General features: G+C 43.8%; 1 protein-coding gene across 1 annotated transcript in view; it reads left to right on the top strand.

The window, feature by feature from the left end:
• Nucleotides 1–219: 219 nt before the first annotated feature.
• Nucleotides 220–23,547, top strand: part of CLIC1 (CLIC family member 1) — a 52,344-nt gene continuing 29,016 nt past the window's right edge. Inside the window, exon 1 of the mRNA XM_014074998.2 lies at nucleotides 220–456. Coding sequence (XP_013930473.1) covers nucleotides 418–456 — 39 coding nt within the window. The 5' untranslated portion in view covers nucleotides 220–417. The remainder of the gene's footprint in view (nucleotides 457–23,547) is intronic.

Below are 23,547 nucleotides of genomic sequence, written 5' to 3'. Positions count from 1 at the left end.
AAAGAGAGTGTGCGTGTATTTTAGAGAAAGAGAGAAAAAGAAAGAGAAAGAGAGAAAGGTGACCAGCCGACTGGCGCAGCGGGTCCGGACGGAGCCGAGGCGCTGCGGCTCAGCCTCCAGCCCGGGCAACCCCGAGCCGGAGCAGCGCCGCCGTCTCCTTCCTCGGGGCGGGTGGGGGGTGGGGGCGAGCCTGGGCCCGTGGCTGGCTGGCTGGGCTCAGTTCCTGGGCGTGGCCGGAGTAGCGGAGGGAAGTTGAGGCAAAGTTGCCAGAATCGCCTACTCGGCGCTGCTCCCAGGCCCCCGGCCGCTTGCCCGCCTTTCCCTCGCCGCCCCCTTCGGATCCCCGCCGCCAGCCTCCCTCGCCGCAACCCCGCGCCGTCCGTCGAAGCCTCCACCACCTCCTCCTCCTCCCCAGCCATGGCTGAAGAGAAGCCGCAGGTCGAGCTGTTCGTCAAGGTAAGCCTGCGGAGAGGGAACACGGGAGGGGAGGGAGGGACCTCTCTTGCGTTTTATTGCGGGAGGCGAGCGGGCGGGCGCCGTAAGAGAAGAACGGGAGCGTTTCAGTGGGGTCTCTAACATCCCCAGCCCCCTTTCCTTACATAAAATAAACCGCGATTAACTCTTTATCTTGGGAAGGGGGGGGGGTGAGAAGCGGGAAACCTTGTCTGTCTCTCTCTCTCTCTCCCGCCCACTTCCTCTCAGCTTGAGCAAAGGGGAGCCAAAAACCGAAAAAAAAGAGAAAAGTAGCACGCGCGGGCGTGTGTGTCTGTGTATGTGTGAGTTTATTATTATGGTTTAAACTTCCTTTAGCAGACTTGGCTTTAGCTTTGCTTGCGATGCCTCGGTTCGGGAGCGCGATCCGGGTTTCAAGGGGAAGGGGCGGATGGCTGGGGGAATTGGGCGAGGTGGGGGGATCGATCGGAAGTCTCAAGGGAAGTCAGAGGAGACCCGCCGGCTCGCCTCGATCCCGGGGATCCCCGATCTTGGGCGTGATCAGGTCGGAATTCGACCCCGACGCTCCTTTTGATTCCACTTCCGATCTGTCAAGTCTTGGCACGGGCGACGATCGGATTTGGAAGGGAGTGTGCGGAATCCCGGAAAGACAAAAGTGAAACAAAAGACGAGCGTGTGGCATCTTTAAGAACGGAGCAATTCAATTCAATTCGAAATAGAGCTGGAAGGGAGGGACCTTGGAGGTCTTCTAGACCAACCCCCGGCTCAAGCAGGAGACCCGCCTAGACTATTTCAGACAAGTAGCAGCCCAGTCTCTTCTTAAAAGCCTCCAGTGATGAAGCACCCACAACTTCTGAAGGCAAAGCTGTTCCATTGGTGGATTGTCCTCATTGTTAGGAAGCTTCTCCTTAATTCCAGGTTGCTCCTCTCCTTGATTAGTTTCCATCCATTGTTTCTTGCTTGCCTTCTGGTGTTTTGGAAAATAAGTTTACCACCATCCCCTCTTCTTTGTGGCAGCCCCTCAAATACTGGAATACTGCTATCATGTCTCCCCTAGTCCTTTTTTTCTCTGGATTGGCCATCCCCAATTCCTGCAATTGTTCTTCATATGTTTTTGTCTCCAGACCCTTAATCATCTTAGTTGCTCTTCTCTGCACTTTTTCCAAAGTCTCAACATATTTTTTTAATGTGATGACCAAAACTGGGATGCTGTATTCCAGGTGTCCCCAACCCCCTATGTGTCAGTCCTTTTCTTTGCTGGTGATGAAAACCCTCCTTTTAGCTCACTTGGGCTAACAGGATGGGTGTTTCAGTGAGCTACCTCAGTTGAGAGCCTAACTTTGGGAAGTAAAGAGCGATCTTTTTTTAAAAAAAATCCTTTTCTAAAACCCTGGTTTAGCTTGCTTCAGAAGGATGTGTCCCAGATGTGGACTACAACTCCCATCATCTGATGAGATTTTTGTAATCTAACACATCTTTCCTGAGCCAGGGTAGTATATGGTGGTGGATGGGTGAGTGTGTGGAGGAGACAGTTTTGACATTTATTGCTGAATTTAGACTTGCTTGAGTTGAGGTTATCCTACGGCAAATCTAGACAGCATACTAAAAAGCAGAGCCATCACCCTGCCAACAAAAGGGTGTACAGTCAAGGCTGTGGTTTTCCCAGTTGCAACGTATGTCTGTGAAAGTTGGACCATAAGAAAGGCTGAGCGCCAAAGAATGGAGGTCTTTGAATTCTGGTGCTGGAGAAGACTCCTGCGAGTCCCTTGGACTGCAAGGCAATCAAACTGGTCAGTCCTAGAGGAAATCAACCCGGATTGCTCTTTAGAAGGCCAGGTCCTGAAGATGAAACTCAAATACTTTGGCCACCTAAGGAGAAGGAAGGGCTCACTGGAGAAGAGCCTAATGTTGGGAATGATCGAGGGCAAAAGAAGAAGGGGACGACAGAGAATGAGGTGGCTGGATGGAGTCACAGTAAGCATGAGCTTAAATTATCTCCAGGGAATGGTAGAGGACAGGAAGGCCTGGAGGAACGTTGTCCATGGGGTCGAGATGGGTCGGACACGATTTTGCAACTAACAACAAGGCTCTTTATTGGAATAAAAGGAGTTAAGTTTTAGGATTCAGCAAGACTCATTGTGGCTTGTTAAAACAACTTCTGGTGACTTGGGGGAGGGAGTAAACACCACCCTCCAAAACGTGGAAGAGGATGAAAATGGTGGAGACTAGACAGACATTCCAACTTTATTGGAAACCTCACTAAACTTAAATAAATGAAGTACAGTTAAGACAGTTTTCCCTTTGTTTTAACAATTTCCTTCTGCCAAATAATTATTGGCAACTTGGCTTCTGGGTGCTGAATTGAAGGCTTGGCAGGCAGCCACCCATAACTTGGCCTTCTGCATTTCTGTTCTACCATACTGTCAATTTAGGAAAAAAGTTTTAAGTTCGAATGAATCATCGGCTCTTAAGCCTTGACATTTTTCTCTCGCTCTCTCATACTTCATTTCCTTCCTCTTGAAGTGCATACCGATGAACCAAGAAAGGAGAATTTAAAATCTCTTGCATGGTTTGTGGCTGGGAGGGTGGGGTACTCGGATTTAGCTGGTGCCTTTTTAGACTACTGTATAGATTGCTTGTGGTGCCTTTAAGAAAGGTTTTGTAGAAAGGAACTTTAAAAGAGTTGCTTTCAATGAGATGAATGACTATACAAATTCGATAAATTAATAAAACAAATAGATAACTCCTCTGTGCCTCTTTCTAAAAGCTAGGTTCCCTTCAGTCTTTCAAATTACAGGTTTTCTGAATGTGACTTTTAAAAGGTTTCTACCCTCCCTTTTCATCTGACAAGTGCCTACTTATCTAAATAAATGCATGATTAACAAAAAACACTTAAAGCACAGTTAAAATAATAAATACCTGTACAATCAAACCATTGGCAAAATAAAACAGTGTCATCACAAGCCATTCATCCGTTCCTTCTATTCATTCATTTTCATTCATTCAAAACATATATTAAGCATATATAAACATATATTATGTAGAGCCATTAAGAACCTGGCATCAAAGTTATTTAAAATATTTATATCAGGACTGTTAAAACAACATCAATAATAAAACAATATAATGCATATTATGTTGTTTTATTATTTATGTAGTTTTAACTGTTAGGTGCGATATAAATATTTTAAATAACTTAAATGCACATAATGATATGATGATATCATATATCATATCATATATCATATCACATCATATATACATACAATATGATGCAAACATGATGTAAACCTACAGTATTGTTCCAGTTAACAACTGACACATTTTGCGCCATTCAGATAAATTCTACAGGTAGCCCTCAGAAAGCACTTGGCCATAATTTAGCTCAGTGGTAGTCAACCTGGGTTCCACCACAAAACCGTGTTCGACTAAAGCACGCTCGACGAAACCGCGTAGCTGACGTCATCACAGTGCGACGAAAAAAGCACGCTGTAAACGCTAAAGCTAAAATTAACCCCTAAACCTAAACCTAACCCCCCTAATCCTAAACCTAACCCTAACCCTTAACCTAACCCTTAACCTAACGCTAAACCTAATCCTAATCCTAACCCTTAACCTAACCCTAAACCTAACCCTAACCCTTAACCTAACCCTAAACTTAACCCTTACCTTAATTTGAATTGGCTTGCTTTCAAGGCGCTATTTAAAGCGCCCTTTTTTCTCCGCGGTCGCTGTTGTCGCCCTGCTGATGACGTCAGCGATGCGGTTTAATCAGGCACGCTTTAGTGGAGCGCGGTTTTGTCGTGCCACGGTCAACCTGGTCCCTACCGCCCACTAGTGGGCGTTCCAGCTTTCATGGTGGGCGGTAGGGGTTTTGTCCGATACTGAAGCATTTTCCTTTTTTAAAATTTAATTGACTTTAAAAAAAAATGTCATAGCATTATTTAAAAACATTTTCATTAGGTTTTCATAAAATCACAATTACTGTGGAACCGGTGGGTGGTTAGAAAATTTTACTACTAACAGAGATACAAAAGTGGGTGGTAGGTATAAAAAGGTTGACTACCCCTGATTTAGTTGTATGTGAATTTGGTTGCCTCATCCCAATTAACAGAGTAACAGAGTTTCAAGGGACCTTGGAGCTCCTGTACTCCAACTCTCTGCTCAAGCAGGAGGCCTTATACCATTTCAGACAAATAACTGTCCAGTCTCTTCTTGAAAGCCTCCAGTGATGGAACAATTGGTACACTTTTTAAGTGTATCAATTGATATACAATTGCTACACTAAACACAACTGTGGAGATACTTTGTCATCAATGGCATCTGACGATCCAGAGACAGGTGAAGATGAAGGAGGACTTTCCTGAATGCTACCTGCTATTTGAGGATGCTCCTTCAGAAAGTTTAAAAATTATGAGTTTGGGGAAGACCAAGGCAGAAGGAATGTCTATATTTCTGATCCAGCTTGATATTTGCATTCTTCAAAAGGCTGAGAACCAAATCTGAACCCACCGAGAAAAAATCCTATGTTAAGCCACACTATTTTTCCTGGCAGTTTATTGATTGGTTCTTTACTTATGCCAGCCCATAGATGGCTAACATGTGGTACAGGGTAGAGAAGCTTGTAGGATATTTGGAGAACAGTAGAAGTTTTCTTGATGACTTGCAGTGTGTGTTTGACTTACGAATGAACCACTTACTTATGAATCAGATTCATTAATCTGTCTAGTATGGATTTGTGTCCTTGGGCTCCACTGTAATACAATTAGTTTAATGTTTGCTTGGTGCATGGTGTGAATCCAAACTTTGCTATTTGAAAACTGTGGTTTGAATTTTGGGTGATGCATGGAGTTGGACAGCGGGAAGTTACTCCATAAACCACCGTGGACTTCTTAGATTTGGTGGTATTATAAGCAGAGTGAATGAGTAAGTAATCCATGACTAAATTAGTCATATCTTGATGCATTGTGTAAAGGCTTTTACTGGAGGATGTGTAGGGACTTAGTCCAGAATGAGCCTTTCCTTGAGTCAACTTTTAGTGAAGGTACTACAAAATGAAATTAAAAGACACGTGCTCCTGGGAAGGAAAGTTGTGGCAAATCTAGTCAAGGCTATGGTTTTCCCAGTTGCAATGTATGGCTGGGGAAGTTGGACCATAAAGGAAGGCTGAGCGCCAAAGAATTGAGGCCTTTAAGCTATGGTGCTGGAGAAGACTCCTGCAAGTCCCTTGGACTGCAAGGCGATCAAACCGGTCAGTCCTAGAGGAGATCAACCCTGACTGCTCTTTAGAAGGCCAGATCCTGAAGATGAAACTCAAATACTTTGGCCACCTAAGGAGAAGGAAGGACTCACTGGAGAAGAGCCTCATGCTGGGAAAGATTGAGGGCAAAAGAAGAAGGGGACAGCAGAGAATGAGGTGGGTGGATGGAGTCACCGAAGCAGTCGGCGTGAGCTTAAATGGACTCCAGAGGATGATAGAGGACAAGAAGTCCTGGAGGAACATTGTCCATGGGGTTATGATGGGTCGGACACGACTTCGTAACTAACAACAAGAATACTAGGAAATGAATCTGAGGTCTTTTTCCGGAAAACCGAAAGTTCTTCTGGAGTGCCACATATCTCTTTGATGGTCAACTCCCCAGAAGGAGTTTCTTTCCAAGTTTCCATCCTTTCTCTTTACATCTGCCATCCCTCCTTATCCTATTTTTGGGCAAACTCAGAGGACCATTTTTTTCAAACTTGCTTTTCCCCCTAATGCGTTAGAGAGAGGAAGGAATGGGTTTGCTACGGTTTTGCAGAAGGAATACAAACTGTGAATGAACTTTCAGGGTAAATGTAAAGGTTTCCCTCACACATATGTGCTAGTCATTCCCGACTCTAGGGGGCAGTGCTCATCTCCGTTTCAAAGCCAAAAAGCCAGTGCTGTCTGAAGATGTCTCCGTGGTCATGTGGCCAGCATGATTAAACACCGAATGTGCACGGTATGCTGTTACCTTCCCCCCAAAGGTGGTACCTATTTTTCTACTTGCATTTTTATGTGCTTTCGACTTGCTAGGTTGGCAGAAGCTGGGACAATTAATGGGAGCTCACTCCGTTATGCGGTACTAGGAATTTGAACTGCCAAACTGCTGACCTTGTGATCGACAAGCTCAGCATCTTAGCCATTGAGCCACCGCGTCCCTGACTTTCATGTAGCTGAAGGGAAATATGTCCCCGAGAATTTGTGGCCTCTTTTAATTCATTCCCCTCTTCTGAATTTCTGTCTGTATTTGACCCTTAAAGGACATTGTCCTTGGGAGAAGCACTCATGAAATATATGTAATGAAGGCAAACATACCCATCCCAGGATAATGTTGCAGGATCCAATCAGTCTCGATCCCCGGGACCAGAGGGTTTGTTCTTCCAAGCTTTCGGACTCGTGCTGGAGCTCATGCTTGGGGGACTTCTCAATCTGCAGGATATGCTGATTTTGGATATTGAGAAATTCCCTGAGGATAAGCTCCAGCATGAATCCGAAAGCTTGGAAGAGCAAAGGGTTCTGATTCAGATTGGATCCTGAAATGTACGTGTTTCAAGACTGCTTCATTCTTTTCAATCTTAAAAAAGGCTGGAATGGGTGGAGCAGAAAGTGACAGTGACATAATGCCCCTTGATGCCAGGGCAAGTCACCGTACTTTGTGCAAAGGCTGGTTTGGGCGTTTCCGCCCGAGCATTTCCTCATTTGTTACCGATCAGCACTCCGACAATAGTTCTTTTTTCCTTTGCAAACTGCATGGTGATTTGGAGCAGCAGTAATTTATCCTCCCCTCCCTTATCATGGATGTTTCAGGTCCTGAGTGACAATTTGGGATAATTGCTGAAGACTTGAGTTTGCTTTCCTTTGGGGGGACTATGGATAGTCCTTGACTTACGGCCACAATTGAGCCCCAAATTTCTGTTGCTGAGCAAGATACTTTCGTGGTTCAGAGGGTTTTGCTCCGTTTTAAGACCTTTCTTGCCACAGTTGTTAAGTGAATCATTGCAGTTGTTAAGTTAGTAATACGGTTGTTAAGTGAATCTGATTTCTCCATTGACTTTGTTTTGTCAGAAGGTCGCAAAACCAGTTCTCTGAACGGCTTAGAAAGTTACCAACCGGTTCTCCCGAATAGGTGCGAACCGGCTGAATCCCACCACTGCAATAAGGATTGAAAAAGGTACAGGTGTTGCATTTGCTTCGCAATATTTTGCAAATATTTTTTTTAAAAAAAGAGTTAAAAAGCATTGATGAGACATGGACAGGTAGTCCTCGACTTCCAACAGTTCACTTAGTGACCGTTCAAAGTTACAACATCAGTGAAAAAAGTGACTTACAACCATTTTCACGAACGTTGCAACACCCCCATGATCAAAATTTACATGCTTGGGCAACCAACTCATGTTTATGACGGCTGCAGTTGTCCTGGGGTGACGTGAACGTCTTTTGCGACCATCTGACAAGCAAAGTCAATGGGGAAAACCAAGACTCGCTTTGCGGTCATGTTACTAACTTAACAATTGCAATGATTCACTTAATGGTGGCAGGGAAAGGTTGTAAAATGGGATGAAATTCATTTAACAAATGTCTCGTTTGCCAACATAAATTTTGGGTTCAATTATGGTCATAACTTAAGGACTACCTGTAGTCTGCTTAGATTTCTCTACTCTTCTTTGGAACATCTTGGTATTATTATTCTTCAGGCCTCCTGCCAGAGGGTGAATATTAATTCTGTTTACTTTGGAGATTAAAGATTAATTTATAACCAGATTTTTTACATGGGTGTGGATCTGCCTGCTCTTTGCTTCTCACATCCATTTTTTTGAGCATGGATCTTATTCAGGCCCAGAATGTGTCCCATGGTGTAAATTTAAAATTCAGCTGGTCTTCCAGCTTCTACATATAAACCATTCTCTAAGTGTCTATGGAGATTCTCAGTCACCCACATCATGGTTGCCCCAAAGTTGCTTTTTCAAGAGGCAAGAGGACTTTCTGGTTTTTCTTTGAAGATGTTTCACTTCTCATCCAAGAAGCTTCTTCAGCTCAAGAAAAAGCACCATTGGGAAAAACATTCTCTAGTCGATATGGCTTCCCAAGCTTGGCAGCATGACTGGCTAGGGAATTCTGGAAGTTGGGAGTCCACTTGTCTTAAAATTGCCAAGTTTGGGAAACTACTCTCTAGTGGAAGAGAGCCTACTGTTGTGGCCCACCAATGGCCAGCAAAGTGGCAGAAGTTTTGAACAGTGAGGAGGTTGTGAAGGAACATGAGCCAGTCCTGGAGTCTGGGGAAGGCTCTGATGAGGGCTCTGTGTCGGAGTCAGAGAGGGGGCCAGAGTGGTATGCCAGTTGTCAGCTTCCTTCAGAGTCAGACATCAGTGAGGCAGACGAACATCTGGAGCATGTTTCCAATGTGTGCATGCGCAGAGTTGCCAGATGAAGGGAACAGCTAAAGAACAAGGGTCGACTTGGGAGAAAGGCCACAGGTGGTCAATGAATGGCCCCTCCCAGAGGAAATAAAAGAGGAGCGAAAGGGGAGTGGAGTTTGCAGGAGACAATTAGTTCGCTTAATTGGTTCGTGACTCTCCGAGACTCCTTGCCAGATTTTGCAGATATTGGCCTGGCAGCTCTCCAAGCCAGAGAAGGTCTGTGACTGTAAATCCTCCCTTGAAAGACTTTGCTGGATATGAATGAGAAGAATTCACAGTAAATTAATAAAAGGGTTTTTTTTTGTCGGGACAAGGAGTTTGCTTCATGTTCTTGGGAAGTCTAGGTCAGAACACCTGCCCCTTCTCAAGGCCATTAGCTCCAGTGTAGCCCAGAAAGCTTCCATAATGATGCTATTTTTGATGTAAGTTCCTTCTTGCAATGAACATCTCTAATACTTTGATCAAACTAGATAGAAGATTGATCCTCTGTTTGATCCTCTATCAAATTTAAGCTTTTGCTTTCAACATTTCTCTCTGGAAAACCCCCCTTCATTCACTTTTCTCAGGGACCACATTTTAATTCTCATTGAAATGGACACTCTTTATGTTAGAAAAAAGATGAACGAGGACAGGAGCGCATTGTATAAAATCGTGCATGGTATGGAGAATTTTTTCTTCTCTTCCCCTAAGCACTAGGACAGATGAAGCTGATTAGAAAGCACTTCTCCATCCAGTGCACAATTAGTCTTTGTAATTCATTGCCGCAAGCCATGAGGATGATCCTTAACCTGAAAGCTCTTAAAGGGGGTTGGATGAATTCATGGAGGGCAGATCTATCAAAAGCTGTTGGTCTTGAAGACTCTATGGAATCTCTTGTTAGGGGATTGTGTGTCTTCTAATTCCAGTTCTTGGAGAATAGTGGCGTAAGAGGGCTTATGTCTTAGTCTTGAGTCCCTAATGGCATCTAGTTGGCCATGAATGGAGGTTGGTCACTCTAGGTCCTCCAGAGGCATTTAATTGGCTACTTTAGGTCCTCTAAAGGCATCTAATTGGCCATGAATAGAGGTTGGCCACTCTAGGACCTCAAAAGGCATCTAATTGGCCATGAAAAGAGGTTGGCCACTCTAGATTCTCCAAAGGCATTTAATTGGCTACTCTAGGTCCTCTAAAGGCATCTAATTGGCCATGAATAGAGGTCGGCCACTCTAGGACCTCAAAAGGCATCTAATTGGCCATGAAAAGAGGTTGGCCACTCTAGATTCTCCAAAGGCATTTAATTGGCTACTCTAGGTCCTCTAAAGGCATCTAATTGGACACTCTAGGTTCTCCAAAGTCACCTTGTGGGCCATTCTTTGTCCTCCAAAGGTAACGTTGGCCATGAATGGAACTCACTTCTCAAAGCAAAGTGCTGGGCTTATTCTTACGTTATTACGTACTGGACTACTGCAACGTGCTCTACATGGGGCAGCCCTTGAAGAGTATTCGGAGACTTCAACTTGTCCAGAATGCAGCCGCGCGAGCGATTGTGGGTGTACCTTGGTTCACCCACGTAACACCTATCCTCCGCGAGCTGCACTGGCTGCCTATTGGTCTCCGGATACGCTTCAAGGCACTAGTCGTCACTTATAAAGCCCTTCATGGTATTGGACCTGGGTACTTGAGAGACCGCCTGCTGCCAATCACCTCCACTAGACCGATTAGATCCCACAGATTAGGCCTCCTCCGAATTCCATCCGCCGGCCAGTGTCGACTGGCGACTACCCGGAGGAGGGCCTTCTCTGTGGCTGCTCCGACCCTCTGGAACGAACTCCCCGTGGAAATTCGAACCCTCACCACCCTCCAGGCCTTCCGCAAAGCCCTCAAAACCTGGTTGTTCCGACAGGCCTGGGGCTAAAGAGCTGCTGCCCCCGTCTCGAATGGTATGACTGTTGTGAGTTTTACATTATATATTGTTATGCTGTTGTTTTTTAAATTTCTTGTTTGTATCCCCCTCCCCGGTTCGAGTTGTGAGCCGCCCTGAGTCCCCTTCGGGGGAAAAGGGCGGCATAGAAATTTAATAAATCTAATCTAATCTAATCTATTTGGTTAAGGCCAATTTTGCATTTTACACATAATTTGGTGTCTATAGTAGCTCACCAGTAGCTTATGGAAATAGTAGTGTTCCATTCCCCCTAGGAGACTTAGTTTGTTTCCATATTACAGTTGTTTCTGTTCTATGGGCAGATAAACGGAACATTAATCACAAGACAAAATAACTAAAGAATGGCCGTTCTTCCTTGACCATTACTGAACATGAATTGGCTGACAGAGAGGTGATGAATTGTCCATCTGGCTTCCAATTCAGCAAAAGAGGCCACCCTTTTCTTCTCTGCCTTTGAAGGAAAGATGCTTCTTTTCGAGAGTGGAAAACATATGTTGCTTCTTAGCATATAAATAATATATTTTGTGGGCTTGAATGGTTGGCATACTTTATTTATAGGTTGCCCAGGGCTGATTTATGAATTATCTTTCTGATAAACTCTTATTCACCTTTTGCTAATTTGCCTTCTGACATCCCAGGGGAGAGTGCAATGGTGATTGGGGTAGTGAATCTTTTTCCACTTAAATTCCCAAAGCGCATGTAAATTTTGGTGCTTTCATTTAGTTCTGGAAGCAGAAAAGTGACTTAGGAACTAGAAGAGTTCCTTAAATCAGAATCTGTCACCCTCCAGGAATCATAGCTAATGACAAGAGGAGACTAACAAGTTTCTCATCTCTGCTCATTACATTGGGATGAGTATTGCTTGTGAACATAGTTACCAATCACATTAAGCCGTAATAATGGCTCGTTTTAAATAAAAGCCGTTTATCTGGAACGTAGCCAATTGTGGCTGCTTTAATGCCAGGGTTGTATTTTTATATATAAGCGTTCTGATGCTCTTTCGTAGTTAAAATTAAGCAGGCATCCAACGTGGCTTGCCATGGGAAGATCGCTTAAAACCCTCTTTTAAATGTTATAGCATGGCAGTACATAATTTAGAATGGATCCCACAGTAAAATAAAACACTAATTTAGTGTTTTAGAAAGAATGCTGCTCCTGCTTACTTTCTTCTTTTGGGTTTATAGTCTAAGCCAGGGATTTCCAATCTTGGTAACGTTAAGATGTACCGACTTCAATTCCCAGGATTTTGGCTAGACGGCTGGGGAATTCTGGGAATTGAAGTCCACATGTTTTAAAAGTTTCCAAGATTGGGAACGCCTGATCTAGATCCGTATTTCTCAAACTCAGCAATTTTAAGTGGCTCAGTTCCCAGGACACTCCAGTCAGCATGTTGGTTCTGTAGTGGTGCAGTGGTTAGAATGTAGCATTGCAGGCAAATTCTGCCCGCTGCCAAGAGTTTGATCCTGACCCAGTTCAAGGTTGACTCAGCCTTGTATCCTTCTGAGGTCGTTAAAATCAGGATCCAGATTGTTGGAGTCAATATGTTGGCTCTGTCAACCGCTTAGAGAGGGCTGCAAAGCACTGTGAAGCGGTATATAACTCAAAAGTGCTAAGTGCTAAATCACCACAGTGACTTTGCATGTTGGAAGCGGCTGGAAATGTCATAAATTATAATCAAATAGCCATAGGACACTCTATGCAAGCTGGTTGCCAAGTGCCCAAACTGCAAACGTATAACCACTGTAATCGCTTTATAGTTGATAGTCATCATAACTTTGAAGATGGGTTGTAAGTTACCTTTTTTTTAAGCACTGTTGGGGCTCCAAATTATCTTTAAATAAACGGTCGTAAGCAGGGGTGGGTTCCTACGCGAACCGGTACCGGTTAACTTCACGCACGTTTTGCTTGCACACCGCTTGCTTTGCGCACACCTCACCTGCACTTTGCTTGTGCATGCGCAGTTTACTGTAAATAGTTCTGCGCATGCACGAGGACCATTAAAAGCTAATAAAAATACGACAGTGGAGACCAGAACCAGTTCGGGGGCATGGCCAGCCTGGGTGGCTGCCGGTTCTGCGACCCAAGCCAGATTACCACTACCGGTTCAGCCGAACTGGGAGGCGAGGTGGCGCGGTGGTTAAATGCAGCACTGCAGGCTACTTCAGCTGACTGCTAGATCAGCAGTTTAGCGGTTCAAATCTCACCGGCTCAGGGTTGACTCAGCCTTCCATCCTTCCGAGGTGGGTAAAATGAGGACCCAGATTGTTGTTGGGGGCAATATGCTGACTCTCTGTAAACCGCTTAGAGAGGGCTTAAAGCCCTATGAAGCGGTATATAAGTCTACTGCTATTGCTATTGCAACCGACCTCTGGACGTAAGTAAGTCAACAACTACTATACCTGAGGACTACTTGTAATTTAAGAAACTTTAATGGGAGAGATTAATTTTCAGCCAGGTCTTTGATTCATTCCAGGTCTATTTTATACCAAGAGCCTGGTGGCATAGTGGTTAGAATGCAGCATTGCAGGCTGACTCTGCCGACTGCCAGGAGTTCGATCCTGAAAGGACTCAAAGTTGTGTCAGGCTTCCCACCTTCGGAGATTGGTAAAATGAGGCTCCAGATTGCTGACTCAGTAAACCGCTTAGAGAGGGCTGTGAAATCTATCGCTTATTACTGCATTCTATACGAATATATCTCCCAGATGAGAGATATCTTAACAGTAGCTGTCCTGGTGTTAAACAGTAAGCCAGAAGGGCTTATTTTTATATCACTTTGATGTAAAGTTTTGTGGTTTTTCCCCACTCCTGTGATGAAAGGGCAGGCTTAAATCTGCGTACAAAATTGGGAAGCTTTAAATCTCACCCAGTAATTACCTTGAAGGGCAGCAGCCCACAGTATTTATAAACATTCAAATTGCTCAGTGGAAAGTTTCTATCAAGTAATATCAAGAAATGATGACATTTCTCGGAAATTAACTCTTGGGTTGAGCAATAAAATCATCAGAAGATTGAGAAACAGATTCTTGGGAACGTGCTGTTGACAGAAAGATGGCAGGTAGTGAAAGTAGAATACCTTCAAAAGGTATCTGTCATATGTAGGCCAGGCTAAAATTTGCATGTCTTTTTATTGCTCAGATTGGGAAGCTGAGTAGCAAGTAGAATCCCTCTGCACCAACTTAAAACTGTTAAATGCAAATCGGTAATAGTATTAAGTATTTGCATTCCTCAGAGGTTGTGAAGAGGAGCTGAAAAGGAGTGGTGTGATGAGCTGGAGGGCATCTCTGGGTTGTGTTGCATACTGCAGTTTTAACAAATTGTTATTGAGAGTTAAATAGGAAATTATGCTTTTCCTGTGACGCTTTTGGAAATGTATGTCCTTAACAGTAACTTAAGGGCTTCATTAAGTACCGGGGCATTTGATACGGCAGGATGTGTGGGATTTGGTTATTTGTTAAAGCTAATTTAGGCATGTTTGCTCAATGAAATTTGTATATATGTATGCAGGCTTCATATATTTGGAAACGTGCATAAATTTGGTGGGTCCCAGCAAGCAGGCGTTCCCTGCTTCCGCCGTGTCTGGAATGTTCTCTCCATTATTTTATTTATTTAATTAAATGTATATGATGTCCTTCTCATGGGGTCTTAATGGGCATTAAGAGCCGTGGTGGTGCAGTGGTTAGAATGCAGTATTGCATGCTAATTTTGCCGACTGCCAGCAGTTCGATCCTGACCGGCTCAAGGTTGACTCAGCCTTCCCTCTGTCTGAGGTTGGTAAAATGAGGAGCCAGATTGTTTGGGGGCCATATGCTGACTCTGTAAACCCCTTAGAGAGGGCCCTAAAGCAGTGGTCCCCAACCTTTTTATCGCCGCGGACCAGTCAGCCTTTGATAATTTTACTGTGGCCCGCTGAGCGCGCGCAGGGGTGGGGGGGTGTTGTTCGCGACGACACATTGATTGTTTATATATCAGATTGTTTTGATTAAACAACTTTTATTTTATTGTATTAAACATGCCATACTAGGGCCTAGTATCAATGTTTGATACTGATCTGGCTGGGTAACTTTAGCCCATTCACTCTAAGCCCCCCCACCTCACAAGGTTGTCGTGGGGGAAATAGGGGGTGGGAGTATTAGGTATCTTCACTACCATATATAAAAGGAGATACTATCTTAAATAACAAAGTGGGCCCCCACCTCCAAAATATACTAAAAGAAAAAAGATTCCATGTGCTCAACTATTTTTTTTTAAATCATCACTATATTATGGACTACAGACATATATATATATATATATACATACATACATGCATATATACATACCGTACGTATGTACGTACGTATATATATAATGTTCAAATAACAGGAAAAGCGCTTCAAGGACCAAAGTATATTCCTTTTTTGCAGCCTTAAGAGAACTCTCGTTTTTTCGCCCGTTGGCGAAATTTTGGAAGAGAGGCAAGAGACTTCAGGCACCGAGCCCCCACCCCTGGCTGCGGCAACTGGAGCGGGCGGGAGGCAGGGAAGGGGTGGGCAAGACCGCCGCTTTTCCACCGTGCGCTGCAATAGCGGCAGCGGCGGCCTGAATCTGGCGACTGCCCCTCACCACCTCAGGTGGCGCTCATACCCTCCCCTTTCCTGCGCTACCGTTAGACTCCTCTCAACCCCCCACCCACGCCCGCGGAGGGCACACGCACGCCAAAATCGCGCACCCCCATCTCCCCTCAAAAGACCCCCCCCCGCCCTCGGCTGCCCGACGTTCTCTCTCTCTCTCTCTCTCTCTCTCTACCTCTCCTGCCGTTCCTTCTCACAAGCCAAGGCCGGGCGGGGAAGTGCCGTCTCCGTCCCGGGCGCGCCGCCCCTCCCTGGGCAACTCGGAGACGACTGAGCCGCTTTTTCTCCGGCTGCGCGGCCCGGTGCCAGGTACTCCACGGCCCGGCACCGGTCCGCGGACCGGGGGTTGGGGACCACTGCCCTAAAGCACTGTGAAGCGGTATAGAAGTTTAAGTGCCATTGCTATTGATATATTCACTCTGTACCTCTATATTTTACTTTTTAATATATTTTAATTGTAATCATGATTACATTCATATTACTTGTTCTTTATTTGATCGTTGTATACGTCTTGTGAAATTTGATAAATAATAAATAAATCATACTGCCTAGGAACAGAAAATCTTTGGAGGCTCTCCATCTATCCTATTCATATCATTCGTCTGGTCGGATCAGCATTTTACCCCTGAGGTAAAATCCTTTATTATGAGGACGCAGATTAATTTGCATTATTTCTTTGTACTTGAGAGACCTGCAGCTGGGGGTGGGTGGATGGGGGGGAATCTCCCCTGGTGCTTGATAAGAGGTTTGTAGTTCATAGTGCCTCCATTTCCATATTCACAATGCTTGGAAACCTCGTATAGGGGGGCCAGGCGGTGGTATTCGCTCACCTTCGCTACCGGTTCGCAAATGTGCCTCTTGAAAAAGCACTTTTGGGACATCATGACGAAGGTATTCAAAGGTGGGGGGGAAAGGATGTGATTTCCCCTGATCATGTTTACTGAAATAACATGTGTTTCCTGTGAGTATTTGTTGGGAATATCCTCATGACCCCAGAAGGACATTTTACCATCTACCGCTTCACATAAGAAAAATGAAAATAGAACCAAGGATCTCTTTGTTTTGCCTTCCTTGTGCCGTATGTTTCTTTGTTTTCAGCAAAATCCTCCGTCCTCCACTGAACACAGCTTCCTGTTTGGGGTGGGAGAAGGGGAAAGAAGCCAAATATTTACAGGTGTTAATTAGCTTAACAGTATGAGGGTGTTTTGGTCATGCTCGCCGGCCATGCTTGTAGCAAAGGACCCTGATCAGTGGTCCATGCTTGTGCAAATCTTTACCAGGCCATCCCAGTGTCGTCAACATGCGAGGATTCAGGTTTCTTCGGAGCTCATCTGCCAACCAGGTGACCACCTAGCTGTTGGTGTTGGGATCTGGAGACCAGAATATGTAGAAGGCACCAAGGCCCTGATGGGTGGCTGAGATCTCAGGGTGGGACCTCACGCTTGGCATGAGAAGGCTTCTACAAGACAGTCACCTGCCTTACCAGTTCAGCAACCACTCATTGGAGAGGGAGGGACTTCAATCCCAAAGATCTCCAGCTTAAAAGAATACTACGGATGGATAAAAAGCTTTGTGAGAGAGTTCATGACTTGGGAGACATGGTAACAAGGTCAGCCAATGAAGAGACATGGCAACTGGATCAGCCAATGAGGCCGTTTGGAAACTGAAATAGTATTTGCTGGAGACAACTAGGAGCCTGGGCGTGGCTTAGCTTACCTTCTGTACTAAAGCTTTGAGTCTGTGCTGAGCTCTAAACTAGTCCGCTGTTCTGAACTGAAACTTAAACTCTTCTCTCCTCTTCCTGTGTTTGCTTGTATTTACTACCACGTTGGAAAACCTGCTTTTGGTTTGTATATTTACTTCATGTAAATATGTTATATATAAAGAGAAGTTAATGAATCCCGCTGAATCAGTTACCTGTGTGTGCTTTCTGGATGTGATTGCTGCAACAAACTGACAAAAGTGGCCATAAGTCAAGGACTACCTTGAACTTATAACAGTTCACCATTACAACGGCACTGAAAAAAGTGACTTATGACCATTTTTCACACTTATGACCGTTGCAGCATCCCCATGGTTACGTGATTTATATTTGGATGCTCGGCAAGTGACTCAGATTTATGACGGTTGCAGCATTCCCGGGATCATGTAATCCCCTTTTGCGACCTTCTGACAAGCAAAGTCAATGGGAAAACCCGGATTCACTTAACAGCCGTGTTACTAACTGCAGTAATCTGTATTTAATTTGGAGACACCATGCATTGATACCACCTTTTTATGGAGCTTCTGTCTGTTACTCTCATCTATTCACTCCCATTCTTTACCCCCAACAATCCCCATTTTACCCACCTGGGAAGGACGGAAGGCTGAATCAACCTTGAGCCTAGTGAGAATCGAACTGCCAAATTGCAGGCAGTCAGCAGAAGTAGCCTGCAATACTGCATTCTAACTACTGCGCCACCTCGTCTCTTAGTGTTATTAATAATCACTTCCGCTTTTTAATGCATATGGACAGTTACCTACTAAGCAGGTAAATGTAGATCATAAAGTTCTCCTGCATAATTTTGGTGTTGGGGCCCTTTTATCACATCATGCATATTTCTTTTTCAATCGGGCTGAAGTCAGTTGTATCATTGCATTCATTAATTTTAAAGCAATCTTTTAATTACCACAAAATTACCTCCGGCAATAGTTTTGCAAAATGTGTATTAGAGAAATATCACCGTGATAAAACAGTTATTTTATAATGTTATGGTAGTAGAATGTTTGCAGTATTTCAGTGGTATTCATTAATCCCATTTTTTTTTAAAAAAATCATAGCTGAAAAAAATATATACTACAGGTAGTCCTCGACTTATGACCACAATTGAGCCCAAAATTTATGTTGTTAAATGAGTGGTTAAGTGGAGTTTGCCCCATTTTACGATTTTTCTCACCACATTTGTTAAGTGAATCACCGCAGTTCTTATATTGGGAACACAGTTGTTAAGTGAATCTGGTTTCCCCATTGACTTTACTTCTCAGAAGATTGAAAAAGGGATCACATGATCCTGGGACACTTCAACCGTCATAAATGTGAGTCGGTTGTCAAGTATCCGAATATAAATCACATGACCCTTGCGGATGATGCAACAGTCGTAAGTACGAAAAAGGGTCATAAGTCACTTTCTTCAGTGCCGTCGTAACTTTGAATGGCCACTAAATGAACTGCTGTAAGTCGAGGGCCACCTGTAATTACGTAAATAACAAACTGATCCTACCTCAAAAGATAGAGTCCATCTGTCTTATAACATCAAATTTCTTTTAGCCATCTGTACAGTAGCAACTAAATCCTGGCAGCTGACACTGTTAGAAGTTGAAAAGAAGATGACTCTATGGGGGAAAATATGCAGGTTTTTCTCCTCGGTATAGTAAATCAGTTGTAATTTTACTTGTCAAACAGCAAAGGAAGAAGGATTAGTGGTAGGAACAACCGGGTGTGGTTCTATCTAGTCAATGGAAAACATGCGTGCGATATGTAAGATTTAGCCTGTCATTTTCTTATAGAAGTGAATTCCAGAGTGATGTGCCACTGTAAAAACAAACCGCCACTATCACAAAATAACAAAAAAGCAAAAACAAGAAAGGAAGCATAAAATCGAAAGGAGTTGAGACCAATGAAGAACATCTCCAACAGCGGTGGCATTCACTTACCTTCCCTACTAGTTCGCAGATGTGAGCACTTGCTCTCTTCGCTCGCATGTGCCTTGTCTGCGCATGCACACTGCCTTCTGCGCGTGCACCAGTGGTGGGTTCCAGGCGGTACGGCCCGGTACAACTGTACCAGTAGTAGCTGGAAGCAGCGGCCACTGCATCTGTACGGTGGCTCGTTTGGCCCACTTGCCCACGTTCCGTCCTGGTTTTTGAAGCAAACGGGCCAATTGCGCATGCGCGCACAGCACCCAGTGCCTGCGTGACCTCTGCCGAGCAGCTGGGTGTCGCAGGATGGTGGCGTGCGCATGCATGCACAGCGCACATGCCTGACTAGAATGCCTGGCCCCGTGTGTAGCATACTGGTTGTGACAGGATCCGGAACCCACCCCTGACATGCGCAGTGCTTTCACATTACATTGGGGCGGGGGTGGTGGCCTCCCACAGCCGCCACTATCAGTTCACCCAAACTGTAGAGAACTGGCTGAATACCACCTCTGATCTCCCACCAGTTGGAAATCTAATACACAGGTAGTCCTTGAATTGCAACAGTTCACTTCGTGGTCGTTCAAAGTTACAGCTGGCACCGAAAAAAGTGACTTATTACCATTTTCACACTTACAACGGTTGCAGCATCCCCATGGCCACATGATTTGCATTCGGATACTTGACAAGCGGTTCATATTTATGACCGCTGCAGTGTCCTGAGAGCATGCGATTCCCATTTTGCGCCCTTCCGGGAAGAAAGTCAATGGGGAAGCCAGATTCCCTTAACAACTGGGTTACTACTTCAACCACGGTGCTTAACAAACGTGGCAAGAAAACGTGGCAAAACTCATTTAACAAATGTCTCACTTAGCAACATAAATTTTGGGCCTTATTGTGGTCGTACGTCGAAGGTTACCTGTACCGTATGCATTTCCCAAGCTGGTGCCCTCAAATAGATCAAGTTACAACTATCATCTGGATGGTGATGGAAGAAGAAAAGAGGAGGGAGCTGTAGGCCGACATGGCTTGGGAGACCTCATACGAGTTACTGAGTAGCTTCTTTAGTAGCTACTCAGTAGTTTCTATCATCCTGTTGACAGAATCTTGCCTGACTGAAGCAACAATCTGCATATCTACTAGATATTATCTTTTTGCTCTCTGGGAAAGGGCAACTCCCTCCTGGGACTTTGGATTGCATTCCACCACAATTAGTCACCTTTTGTCATGCTAATGGATGTCCTCTGTCAGGATTTTAGATCTGGGTAGAGCACTTATCCCAGTCTTGCTAAATCTCTTGGAAGCTTTTGAGTCCCTTGACCGTGAGGTTCTTCTGTACCAGCTTTGGAATCAGGGACATTATTTTACAGTGATTCTTCCTGTTCCTTAATGGATAATTCCAGATGGTGTTGAGAGGAGAAAAGTTGACTTGGTGGATACCTTCTTCTGGGATGTCACAGGTGGTGGGTTCCCCTCTTTTCGATATCTCCATAAACATGCTGGTTGATATCATCACTCAGTTTGAGATACATCATCATCATAAAGTATGTTAAATGATACTCAGTTCTAGATTTCTACCACAAGTTGCCTTGGTGAGGGCTATTGAGGTTCTGTTCTACTGTCTGAAGACTGTGAGCATCTAAATGGGAGAGAATAGGCTTAAACGGAATCCTAGCAAGGCAGAGTTACAACTTGTCCATCAGGATACTCACATGGTTTCTGTGGTGAATCTTGGTGGGGGAAAAACATCCCCCAAGGAACACGTCTCTGGTTTGAGGGAGTTCCTAGATCAGCAGATGTGAACAAAGATAGCTTCTGGCCAAGCTTTTCCTGGATGCCAATTGCAGCACTTTATGGAGCGAGAGGACTAGAATACAATGGTTCAGGTCCTTCTTTCTACCTTGTTTTAGACTTATTGCAATGTGCTTTGCCTCTAAAGACAATTCAGAAGCTTCAATTCATTCAACATAATCCAGTCAGTGTATTAAAACAGATTTATGATCCCAAATTATATTAAGCTAAGGGGAAAAAAAGACCCTTGTAAAGCAGGATTGTCAAATTCTATTTCATTGAGGGCCGCATCTGGGTTGTGTTTGACTTCGGGGGGGGGGGGGAAGTGTGTGGCCAGGGCCAGCTGACATCACTCATGTCAGGGGTGCCTTTGGTGGCCCGATCACTCTGACAGCGAAAATGGCCTCCCGAGCTCCATTTCCAGCTGTGACGGCCTCCTGTAAACCTCGGCACACACCCTCCGCAAGGTCAGTTTTCAGCTGCAGTGGCCTCCATTTTTGCTGGAAGAGGCACCGCGGGACGGTCCTTCACCGTTTCCAGGGTGACCCTGCAGGCCAGATCTAAGCTGGCCCAGGGGCCTTGAGTTTGACACTCCTGTTGTAAAGTATTTTGTGATGTAGTCATGCTATTTTATTTTATTATTTTATTTATTTTATTTTATTTATTTTATTTTATTTATTTTATTATTTATTTTATTTTATTATTTTATTTATTTTATTTATTTTATTTATTTATTTTATTTATTTTATTTATTTTATTTATTTTATTTATTTTATTTATTTTATTTATTTTATTTATTTTATTTATTTTATTTATTTTATTTATTTTATTTATTTTATTTATTTTATTTATTATTATTTTTATTTTGTTTTATTTATTTTATTTATTTTATTTATTTTAATATTATTTTTATTTTGTTTTATTTATTTTATTTTATTATTTTATTTTATTATTTTATTTTATTTTTACTTTCTGTTGGTTCTGGATGTTATTTTTCCGCCCAGATAAGCTTTAATGGGTTTAATTAATATAGTTTTTTCAACAGGGAAGCAATTAGCACATTTTTTAAAAGTAAATTGAGAGATACGCTGGCAAACGTGGACTTTTATTTTTTAAAAAACTGTGCACATTGCTTGTCGTCTTGGATTTCTCTTGCCACAGAGCATCTGCTGTTTGTCTGTTATCTCTGTTAGACGCCACAATACAGGCTGTTGTCTCAGCTGCTCTCCCCATTATGAGATTCAAGGGGGGGGGGAAGGGAGGGATGGGGAAACCAGAGAAGGAGAAGAAAAAAGGGCAGCAAAACAATATACTTGCTGAAATCTAGATCAGATGACAAGCTAAAACCTGTATAATTTTTGTGGGATATGCCACCCTGCAGAAAGAAATCCTGGGCAGGTGCATTTTGGCACCTAACACCTGAGAATCAGAAAATGTGTAATGAACCAACTGGGTGTTTAAGAATCATGTATGACAGGGATGGCTAACCTTTTTGCCATTGTGTGCTAGGAAGCCTCCTAAAGCCTCCGGAGGGAGAAAAACGGCCCTACGGGCAACCCGGAAGTCTGTTCCCAGATGTATGTGATGATGATAATGATGATGTACGTGAACTTAGACAGCATGATAGAAAGTGGATTGTTGCAAACATTATAATGTCCGTATTTCTTGTTATTACTCTTCTGTCTTTTCTGTTATTTCAAAATTACTATTTCTATATTGTAAATAGATTACAGGTAGTCCTTGACCACCGTGGAGCCCCCAAATTTCTTTTGCTAAGCGAGACAGTGAAGTGAGTTTTGCCCCGTTTTTTAATGACCTTCCTTGCCATCATCGTTAAAATGGATCGCTGGAGCTGTCAAGTTATTAGCCCGGTTGTTAAGTGAATCTGGCTTCCACATTGAGTTTGCTTGTCAGAAGGTCGCAAAAGGGGATCACGTGATTTCTGGACATTCACTGCAACCGTCATACAAATGAGTCGGTTGCGAAACATCACAATGTGGATCAAATGACCGCGGGGATGCTGCAACAGTTGTAAGTGTGATCAACTGTCCTTAAGTCCCTTTTTTCAGTGCCGTCTTAATTTTGAGTGGTCACTGAATGAATGGTTGCAAGTCAAGGATTGTTTGTGCTCCCTGTAGCTTGGGGAACTCTCTGTAACTCCTATTGGATGACAGAGATGAACCAGGGGCTTTCTGATTACAGGTAGTCCTTGATTTACACCTAGAATTGCAACCAGAATTTCCATTGCAAAACAATACGGCCATTAAACAAATCATGCCCGATTTTATGACTGTTCTTGTGGTTGTTAAGCAAAGCGTGGAGTTGTTAAGCGAATCCAGCTTGCCCCCTTGACTGTGCTTGTTGGAAGCTGGCAGGAAAAGTCATAAATGTCGATCCCTTGACTCCAGGACACTGTAACCACTGTAAACGTCTGTAGAGATTCTCAGTCATCCAGGTCATGGTTGCCCCAAAGGTGCTTTTTCAGGAGGCAACTGGACTTTCTTGTTTTTTTCTTTTGAAGACGTTTTGCTCCTCATCCAAGAAGCTTCTTCAGCTCTGAAAGCTCTTCCATTCCCCATTATCCTGTCAGAGCTGAAGAAGCTTCTTGGATGAGAAGTGAAACATCTTCAAAAGTAAAAAACAAGAAAGTTCAGTTGC

The sequence above is a fragment of the Thamnophis sirtalis genome, unplaced genomic scaffold, assembly GCF_051295495.1.
Source record: "Thamnophis sirtalis isolate CommonGarterSnake01/CBP01778 unplaced genomic scaffold, rThaSir2_p1.2 scaffold_3, whole genome shotgun sequence".
NCBI classification, from domain to species: Eukaryota; Metazoa; Chordata; class Lepidosauria; order Squamata; family Natricidae; genus Thamnophis; species Thamnophis sirtalis.
This window is presented reverse-complemented; position numbering and strand designations above follow the sequence as displayed.